The sequence below is a fragment of the Solea solea genome, chromosome 6 (assembly GCF_958295425.1).
Source record: "Solea solea chromosome 6, fSolSol10.1, whole genome shotgun sequence".
In the NCBI taxonomy this organism is placed as follows: domain Eukaryota; kingdom Metazoa; phylum Chordata; class Actinopteri; order Pleuronectiformes; family Soleidae; genus Solea; species Solea solea.
Window position 1 is genome coordinate 9136347 of NC_081139.1, and position 10686 is coordinate 9147032.

Consider the following 10686-nt stretch of genomic DNA (forward strand, 5'->3'; position numbering starts at 1 on the left):
AACAGGAACCCAACAGTTGGATCTTTGTGTCAGTTTTCAGATTACACCGATTGACCAGAAGGGGGCGTCTGGTCCATTCTCCACTGACTGATTTATTAAAATCCGTCAGTTTTTATTAAAAGTTGAATACTGTTCATGAGTGAATCTGCAGTTAACATTAATGCTTAAAATTAAAAATGTGACTGAACATTTTTGTATAAAGTGAATGCCTTTTGCACTAAGGACATTTCAGAGCAATCAAGGTTAAAAATGTATGAACATTAGTTATTGAATAAGGATTCTCATATAAAGATTATTAATAAAGTGATGTAAATTATGTTTGTAAAACTGCAGGTCATTGGTGAGGACATGTTTAAAATTAGAGAGTGATGGCAATTTGAAAAGGTCAGACCGTTTTGGAAAGTAAAAGTGTAGCTTTTAGAAGAGCAGAGGTTTGCAGTTGTAATGTACTACTTTCTGTAGTTTCTAGTATCTGCATTATCTAATCAGGTCAACACTTGTATCACAAAGAGATAGAATTGTGTGTTTTTGTGTGTGTGTCTGCTGTAAAGGTGTGTCTTTATCAGTGTCTTAGTTAGTTTTTCCACTGCAGCACAAGGTCACATCTAAAAAGTTCATGTAGGCTACAGTATTTTGGGAAAATGCACTATGTTAAAATATTTTACAAACTTATCTTTGTTGGGACAGTTTGACCTTTTGGGAACATTTTTGTCTGTGCCCCACAACTTTAAAGGGCTTTTTTCAGGGTTAATACCTGGTTTTAGGTTTGGCTCAGGGTAAGAGTTAGAGTTGGGCACTAAGTTGTGATAAGGTTATGGGCTTGGGAATGTACTGTCTATGATGTATTCTCACTAAGATAAAAAAAAAAAAAGGTAATATGATTTATAATATGATATGATATGATCAGGAGGAGGAGGAGGAGCTCCTCCTCAGAGGACATGTTGAGACTGGTCCTCGTTTCTGCTGCAGTTTTTTGTGTTCACTTGAGTTGAAGGCGGAGCTCAGCGACTCCGTCTGTGCTGTTGTGAAATTCACCAGCTCAGTGAAGCAGCCAATCAGAAGCCGAGGTTTCCCCGTTCCACTCAGAGTGGCTCCACGTGCACGCGCACATACACGTACACTCGCTCTACATGCCAGACGTGACCCACACAGCAACGGCTGCGTTGTTTATGTTGTGAGAACATCGCACTCTGTAGCAGCAGCAGCAACAGCAGCAGCACTGTGTTAGTGCTCCTGTTCTGTGTTCACAGAGTAAAATGTACAAACAAGGCATCAGACTGTCATAAAGAACGAGCTCAGGTTTTGCGGCAGTAACTGCCCACTCACGTCCTAGGAACATAATTGTTCACCACAGACATGACACGAGACACATTATAGTGGCCAGAGTGAAAACAAACAGCTAAAAAAAACACAAATACACACAAAAGACTTTATACAAACAACAGACAGCTACTAAATATACACTACTGTAGTATAACCACACATTATGACATGTACATAGTGCTTGGATTATAATCATATTGCAGTGATTCTCAAAGTGATATAGTGGTAAGCAAAGACAAAACAACAGACATATACAGTCAAAGAATTGCAGTAGATTTCTTTAAAAAAAACTGGTGTTGAACATCCTGGTAAATAATTGTCTTTGATAGATTTTATTTGGTGTGTAAGGTGAAAGGTTTTTAACAAAACATTTATTAATTTTTTTCCTTTACTTTGGAATGTTATGTCAGCACTAGCGAAGGCCAAAGGTTTAGCTTTTGTCGTTGTGTTGCGTTAATGTTGTTGTGTTTTAAGTTACTGACGCTACTCAGATCGGCAAGAAAGCCTGATTGCGCGTGTGTGTCAATCATGTGAAACATTAGAGGGAGAGAGAGATAAATTGAGCTCATGCGGCCAAAGTAACTCCAGAGTAACCCCCCACCGCTGAAATAGGCTCCTCTGTGTGTGTCTGTGTGACTGCTCTTTCTTGCAGACTGTGCAAGTTACCATCAAAATCTGGACATTTAAATCACGGTTTATTTATATCTGTGGGTATTTGGTTTTTAATGATCAATACTTTTGTCATGTCTGTGTGTTCAGAGCTGGGGTTAGGATGTGTTTAACCTAGCTTAGCATTGAATCTAGAAGCAGCATGATTCAGCCTGGCATTGTTTGTTGTTGCATGGACGGAGACAAAACTCCACAAAGTAGATGTCAGTGTGGATTCACATAAAACTATATATGTATGTGTATATATATATATATATATATATATATATATATATGTGTGTGTGTGTGTGTGTGTGTATAAAACGTTTTTTTTTTACCTTTTATTTTTTGTTTTTATTATTCTTTAAAAAATGCTACCCCTGTTTTTATAAAGCTCTGAGTCTTTACAACTTAAAATCACTTCAAAATAGGAACTTCTTTTCATCAGGAATTTGCCTGGAGTTTATACAGATACAGAGTTGAGACTTTGTCATGCTGCTGAGAACTGCTGTCCATCCGTGTGTTTTTCTGTGTTTTGATTGGTCGGCTTGTGTATTCAACAGAGGAATCTCCACCTCCAAAGCAGATTGCTGTACTTTTCCATTCCAAGCTGACTCAAAGCTACCCAACTCCCTCCACTGCTTCTGCTCCTTCTCCTCCTTCTCCTCCTTTTCCTCCTCCTCATCTACTCATAACGACCCCCACCCCCCAACACACATGCACACACTGTGGTAATGGAGGTTTCATCCACAGCTTTTAGTTGTGTATAGAGACACTTCTACATTAATCTTGAGTGGTTAAAAATTCTGACTGGGGAAAACAGGACAACCCATTATCCTCTGGTTCTGAAATGTGACAATGTTTCCAACATTTGATTTTGTATTAACTAGAAATCTGTCATGTCATGTTGCTTCCTGTGAGGAAACATGCCTCTAAAGAACTTCATATTGTCTATCAATCATCACATGAGTTTTACTGGCAATCTTTTAGTATGAAACAAGAGGAGAGCTTCTGTTAATCAATGATTCAACATTTACTTCACTTTCTTCTTCTACTTCTACTTATTTCAGAAAAAAGGAGCATGTTAATTATTCTAAGATAAATAGGGATCCGTAACCAGATTTTTTTGGTGAGCCTTGACTTAAATCAGTAACAGCATTATGCTTGGTAAATGGGGGCTAAGAGTAGCTCACCTGGAAGAGCTGCTGGCCCAGATTCCTTTCTGCAGGAAACTGGGTTCATTTCTGACCTGTGGTAATTACTGTTTGCCTACCCTCGCCACCTCCTCCATGCTTGTCAGTCCTATCTACTTGAAGCAATAAATGCCCCACTATATCTTTAAAAAATATAAAAACATTAAAAACCAAAGATGTCAATCCTAAATGTAGGGATTAAAAAGTAGCCCCTTTTACCTAAACACAGGGATTAAACTACATGCTATACTGTTGAGCAAGGTTATGTTCCATTGTAAGGTCTTAAAGGTTTAACCATTCACCCAATCTCATTTCAGCTGGAGATCAACTGAATCCTTTGATTGGCTGCACTGGCTCAAGTTCTGATGTCATATACTCAACCTAAACAGTGATTATGAAGACAGAATATAATCATTCACATTTGCAATATTTTACCTATCGTAAATCAACATGATTTCTCACAGCGGCAGTACAGTCTGTATAAGGGTGTGTCAGCAATATTTCTAACAGCCGTTCATACTGTAAATCTGTCTGTACTTGTTATTTAATGGCTGCCCCTTTACAGGTGTGTGTGTGTGTGTGTGCATGCAGGCTTTCACAAAACTCTCTTCTACTTCACAGGCAAAGAGCCGGGACTGCTTGGGATTTAAACTTAATGTTGGGTCAGAATTAATTTCATATAATGAGTTGGTTTAGGTTATAAAGTACAATATGTCAGTGAGAGTCCTTATTTAGTTAAAACCAACATTAAGTGTTTGTGTGTGTGTCAGCAGATTAGCATTAGTGTAGCGAGCAGAAGTACCTCGAGGCTTCCGATCTTCTTTCCCTAATCTTCTGTATGTGTGTGTTTGGGTGTACGTACGTGTGTGTGTATACGTGCATGTGTGGTGTGTCAGCTCACGCTCCCTTCCTGTTTGCCAGTGCCAGCTGACCAGTAAGAGGCAGCAGCATTGCACAACTACTCAAAGCAGAAACTGCTGACTGACTGACTGACTGACAGGGACAGAAGAAGGTAGAAACTGGAGCGACACACTAGAGACCTCACAAACAAAATAGATCTGACCCTATGAGTGACATTAAGAAATAGTGCAAACATACTGTAGGTCAGTATGACTGTGTGTGTTTGTGTGTGTGTGTGTGTGTGCATAATGTCACCTCTTATCTTATGTGTTTTCTGACATCATAGGCCTGCCTTGGTAATGGCTGGTCATTTATACCATACATTTTTGTGAGTTATGCACAGTAATGATGCAAATCTTTTAATTAATCCAATACAAGATTACTATACAGAGTCCCAAATCTGTGGCCACCCTCAAAGCTCCAAGCTGGGATGTTAATAAAAATGAAGAAATCTGCCACAATTCTTGAATAATGCCAAAGGTCAGAGTATGTTCTGGTCGATGAATGGTTACAGTGCACACCATATAACTGCAGTCTCTGATGTTTGATTTTGGCTGTGGACCTTTGCAACATGTCGTAACCATAGACTTAATGTAAAAATGGTGGGAAAAACAAACTCCGTATTTAGAGTTGAGATTTGCGATATAAACAGCGCCTTGGCAGTTTTTGCAACCGAAAAATTACAGATTTCACCTGCAACTTGGCACTTATTGGATGATACCATAATATTGGTGTCCACTATTGTGCTTGACCATCTATTTCTCTCTAAATGGGAAAAGAATTTACAATCATATTCTATTGAAAAGGATCAATGTTATATCAATGTTATAAATCAAGTGAGAAGTACGCTCATTTCCCTTTTGCAACCGGTAGAGTCACCCCCTGGTGGCTAACTGCTATTATATATACATCTGCTTTAATACAGTCCTGTTCTCATACCTTGTTTCCTGTTTACTTCTCTGTACAGTCAAAAATTAAACGTGTCAAAGTGGACCTATTATGTGAATTTCGCAGCAACATTTCTGGAGGCATTATTTAAGGGCACCTTAGCCCACAAGAGTTTCAACCATTTACAGTGAATAAGTTTGACTTAGAACCCACAATCACCACTTTCACTTAATGCTGTTTTTTAAGACATAAACTCCAGGTGATGTCTGCAGCTTTTGGTCATGATATTCTCCAGAATTTGCCATTTCACGTGTGACAATTGCAGCAGGACATTGTCTGGGTGAACTTCTTTCACAACAGATGGACAATCTCCACAGGATCCAGGTGAAGGAGAGACAGCTGGCTGGAGCATGCAGGTTGTGCATATCCATTCATACAATTTAGATCAAGTTGCTTTGTTCTCATATGAAGTCACTCAATTGATTACTTAGTACTTGGGAGCAGGCAGGAAAATCTCCAGAGTGACCTCTGTGGACATTTGCATTTGCACATACAGTACATCCCAACTGCACAATCTCCAGAGTTCAGCACACGTCTTAAAGAAGCTTTAGTCGCCCATCCCCCGCAACACAGCCACTCCTGCAGCTCACAACAGTATCCTGACCGCTCCACTTGGACCTAACAATACCAGACCTGGAACCTTAAAGCTCCCATCCTGTTCACATATTTCACATATATCTCTAAATGCAAGGAACGTCTGTCTGGCTGTTGTTGCATATCTGTCCAAAAGGTCATTTGACAGATTTCAAACTTGGCAGTTGACTTACTAAACGCACTGGTGTGTGCAGTGCCGACCTTGATGTTGTTTGGATAAAGAGTGCAATAGATGTTGGTAGAAATGCAACAGATGTATCAATAAATGAGCCACTTTTCCTCTGCCTCTCACACCGCAATGGACGGCTGGAGTGGACGGCCAACAGTGAGGCTGTAAGAACCAGGTTAGTCTGTGGTTTTCCATGGACAGCTCTAGGGTAAAGAGGTAATACAAATAAGCCCCCCCCCCCGGCATGCTTCGCTGTAGGCAGGATACAGGTGGTGTAGATGTTCCATAAATGATTATTCATATTTACTTTGATGGTATTTGGGTTACATTGATCTATATTTGTCTGAACTCTCATTGGATTATTTAAGGATCTACTGTATGTGATTTGTAGTTATTCCAGACCAAAATTAAAAACCAAATCACTAAACCAGAAACAGCCAACTACCATCGGCAAGCAAGCCCTCTGGTAAACAGGAGACAACAAGAAACACTCAGAGAGTGCAGATATCTACCAAGGCTTCAAAAACAACTACCAAAGCAAGATTTTATACTTAAAAGAGGAGTAAGGCTACTATACTGTAAAGCATGTCACCAAAGTGTCTTTGAAATGTGCTTTGTTATCCCATATTGTTACATGAGGCAGAAATCAAGCTGAAACCTGGCAGTTCCTCGCTTTGACCTGTTCCCATTATTAGTTTATGACACACAAGTACAAAGAGGCCTGGTTGCCCTGAGTGGGTGTGACCTGCTCACTTCACTTTATATATTTGAACAGGGAATTGTAAAAAAAAAAAAGAGTAAAAAAAAAGTTATCATTAAATGGAAGTTTATGGTGTTTAGTAATATGAGACCAAATTGTGAAATAAAATTATATGTAAATAGAGTTTTTGAAAGAGAATTTCAGGGAGTAATAATAGATCATAAACTTAAATGGTAGCCACACGTAATGAAAATGTTCCAAATCTATTGCTATTCTGTACAAAACCCTAAACCCACAAATTAGTATTTTTTATTCGGTCCTCTTTTCCAGATATTGTGTATCTGAAAATGTTAGAAATATTATTTAGAGTTGTGAATAGAGGCCTTCCAGTCTGTATCCAAAATAAATTTAAATTAACAGAGGAAAATTATAATCTAAGTGGTATGTTTCTGAAGATTGTAAAATTATAGATGTGCATCCGTGTCAGATCTGAGTTAAAATTGTGGAGCTCTTTGTTACGTTTCAGAAAAGCCTTAAAGGCAAAAATAATTAAGGATTAAGGATATGAAAGTGTTAATGTGTAGTGGTCTTTTGTTTGTTGCATTTTGATTTTGGTTTTGCAGTAATTGTTGCTGATATTCTAGGTTAGTCAATTAATTGTACAGGTTAGGCAAAAATAAACCTTGAGCTTCAGTCTTTTCCTTTTTCAGTATGTTGAAAACAACAAAAGAAACGAGAAAGAAAGAAAATGAATTCATTCAAACAGCTCTGTCTGCAGGATAGACAATTCTTCCTAATTCCTGATGTTCAGTTTTTCTTCTTCAAATAAAATAGTAATAGAACATGTGGCTTTAATGTTGATGGTAATGTGATTTCTACATATAATGTGTAATAATATTTTGTGCTGCTTGTACAAAATGGAATAATTTTCAAATACAATACAAATAGTATTTATATATGTGTAAAAGACTGAATTGTTAAAATGGTTAAAACTGTTAACAGGCTAAGTAGCTGCATTACTATTAATGCTTCCAGTAACTGGTCAAAATCACTAAACCAGAAACAGCCAACTACCATCGGCAAGCAAGCCCTCTGGTAAACAGGAGACAACAAGAAACACTCAGAGAGTGCAGATATCTACCAAGGCTTCAAAAACAACTACCAAAGCAAGATTTTATACTTAAAAGAGGAGTAAGGCTACTATACTGTAAAGCATGTCACCAAAGTGTCTTTGAAATGTGCTTTGTTATCCCATATTGTTACATGAGGCAGAAATCAAGCTGAAACCTGGCAGTTCCTCGCTTTGACCTGTTCCCATTACTTCCTAATTCCTGATGTTCAGTTTTTCTTCTTCAAATAAAATAGTAATAGAACATGTGGCTTTAATGTTGATGGTAATGTGATTTCTACATATAATGTGTAATAATATTTTGTGCTGCTTGTACAAAATGGAATAATTTTCAAATACAAAGCCTAAGTAGCTGCATTACTATTAATGCTTCCAGTAACTGGTCATACACTATTTATGGGACCATGCAGCACAAGCTCAGTTCAGTGCACAAAAAAAAAAACCTGTCAAAACACATAATCTGACTCATTTAGATCTAAATGCTTTCAGCCAGGCTGAGACTTAGAGCTGATCCACTACAGGCAACATGGGCAGATTTATTTCATGATGTGTTTGTTAATACCCATGATAGGCGCGCACACACACACACACACACACACACACACACACACACAAAGTCTGGTTTCAATCACTTCAGGGGACAATACACTGATTTCCATTAATTTCCTGGTGACTCACTCTAACATTAACCATAACATATACTGGCCAAGCCCTAACCTCATTCTAATCATCCAACATGTCTTCATCTTAAAATGTAATTATGCATGTTATGGGGACTTGCTTTTTGTCCCCATAATGTGACTGTTAACAGATTGAGGTCCCCACAGCATGAGTAATATCTTGTCTCTTACTTTTATTTTATCTAAAGCACATACGTTATGTTATGCTTCTTAACAGGTTTATTTTCTATCTTTTTTTATTCATCTGTTTCATCATTTCTTTTTTATTTCCTGTTCTGGGAAAATATGCTAAAAGTATGTTTGATGATATATAAAAAAAATAAACCAAACATAAATAATTCACCATTGTGCCAAGCAACCATGTGATCTTCTTATAAAACCTATATGTTATTTCAATGCCTGAGAGAATCACAGTCTTATTTTTGACATGGTCTGACTGTGCCCTCTCTTGTGACTTGTTGACACACTGCCCTGTAAACTGACACTCAAAAGAAAAAAGTTCACACTCACTTACAGCCACAAAGACAACCACTAATCCAGTGTAACATCAAACAGATATTTATTTGTTTTTCGTTGTGTGTGTGTATATATATATATATATATATATATGTATATATATATATATATATATATATATATATATATATATATATATATATATATATATATTTATTCAATACAATAAAAGGTTTCATTTTGTTATTGACAGTCTGTATCAGCCAATCATCTGCAATTTAATCCAGGCAGCTCATTTTCAATTGGCCGTTTGGGCTCACTCCCACCAACCAGCCCATATTCCTTTGTGTGCAACAACAACAGAAATGGAAAGCACCCTTGACACGTTGTATATAAACAAACATGATCTGAACATGAAATGTTAAAAAAAACATCATCATCATCATAATAATAATGTCATCATGTCAATCTTGCATCAAGTTTAAGTTATTTCTTAAAAAATGTTAACGTGGTGAGATAAGTCCACTTTCTGTGCACTTTCAATAGGACATCAGTGCCAGTGTCTGAAAAGACACAGTAAGACATGTAAGTGCAGGTTAGTTCCTGCTAAATACAGTGAACTCAGTCTGTAGACACACACTTCAGCGTTTAAGGCTAAATTGACTGAACATGATGGAAATTCATCAACTTGTTGTGAACATGTAGTTGAACAAACCTGGCACCCTTCAGTTTTGAGTCTCACACTGCAGGGAACAAAATGGCTCCCTGAAAGTTTCCCTTCAGGATGTCACAGAACTCAACAAAATCCCTCTGCATGAAATTCTGGCTCTGCATCAGGTCGTCCTCGGAGGGGAAATACTGCATGCTGTCCTCAGGCAGACATGGACTGTCCTCCTGCAAATGCAGATTGTCCTCATGTAGATGTAGACTGTCCTCGTGCAGTACCAGAAACTGCCCCGGTGGCGTTGTTGAGCCGTGTGGGTTGGGACTGTCCAGAAGAGCTCCTCTGGCATTCTCCAGGACCCCCAGGTACGAGTCCATGTCGGTGAGCTCTGTGTCGCTGTCTGAGCTGCTGCCACTGTCGCTCCCCACTGAATCTGAGCGCATGTGCAGCATCTGATACTTCTCGTGCATCAGAAACTGGTTGGTGTTCTTCGGGGCCCGCATTCCCCTCACCCTGTTCCCCTTGAGGTTGATAGGCCGGAGTGACATCACTGGCCTCTGAAGGTGTAGGGGATGATGTTGATGATTATGTTGTGGGTGCTGGTGGTGGTGATGATGATGATTGCCCCCTCCTGACCACCCTCCCCCCACTGTCCTCCGCCCCTTGCAGCTCTTGGACCAGCCGTGCTTCCTGCGGCTGGCAGCGTCTCTCTGCAGAGCCTCTTGTCCATCCTGATGCTGCTGCTGGCATCTCCTCCTGCACATCATCTCTGAGAGCATGTTCTTGTCTTTCTTTCTTGCAGTTGCCTCCTGTGCTTTCTCTTGCACTCCCTCACATCCTCCTCACGCGGTGGCCCACGCAACAACAAAGAGAGGCTGGTGTCCTGTTTTTTGTGTCAAAGATCACAAATGACCTCCTGCTCCCTCAAAGTCTACCTTTTCACTATCCTGTCTCTTTTTTTCTTGACCTCTGGCTTTGGCTGGTGCATAGCCTGCTCTTCCTCTCCTTGCAGTAGCAGCTTGACTGCTCGCTGGCTCACTGTCACGCCCTCCTCTGTTTCTCTAATCTCTCTTTTTCACCACTCTCAAAGTAAATTCAGCTCCTTACAGCTCTGATGGGTGAACTGAGGTAAGCTGATGAGGGGTGATAAAAGGCAACTAAAAGATACAAAAGTTTTTTTTTTTGTTGTCTTCTCAGTTGTAGGCCTACAGGTGTAGTGTACTTCTGTTTGACAAGCAACGACGACTGTGAGACTTCTTCTTCCTCAGAGCTTGATAAAGAG

The 10686-nt window shown here is 39.1% G+C and overlaps 1 protein-coding gene across 1 annotated transcript; it reads right to left on the reverse strand.

Annotated features, from left to right (window-relative positions):
* Positions 1-9236: 9236 nt before the first annotated feature.
* Positions 9237-10657, reverse strand: wu:fb55g09 (coiled-coil domain-containing glutamate-rich protein 1). The gene has a single exon (XM_058631726.1). The coding sequence runs from the start codon at positions 10181-10183 to the stop codon at positions 9479-9481; it is 705 nt and encodes a 234-aa protein (XP_058487709.1). The 5' UTR covers positions 10184-10657; the 3' UTR covers positions 9237-9478.
* Positions 10658-10686: the final 29 nt, after the last annotated feature.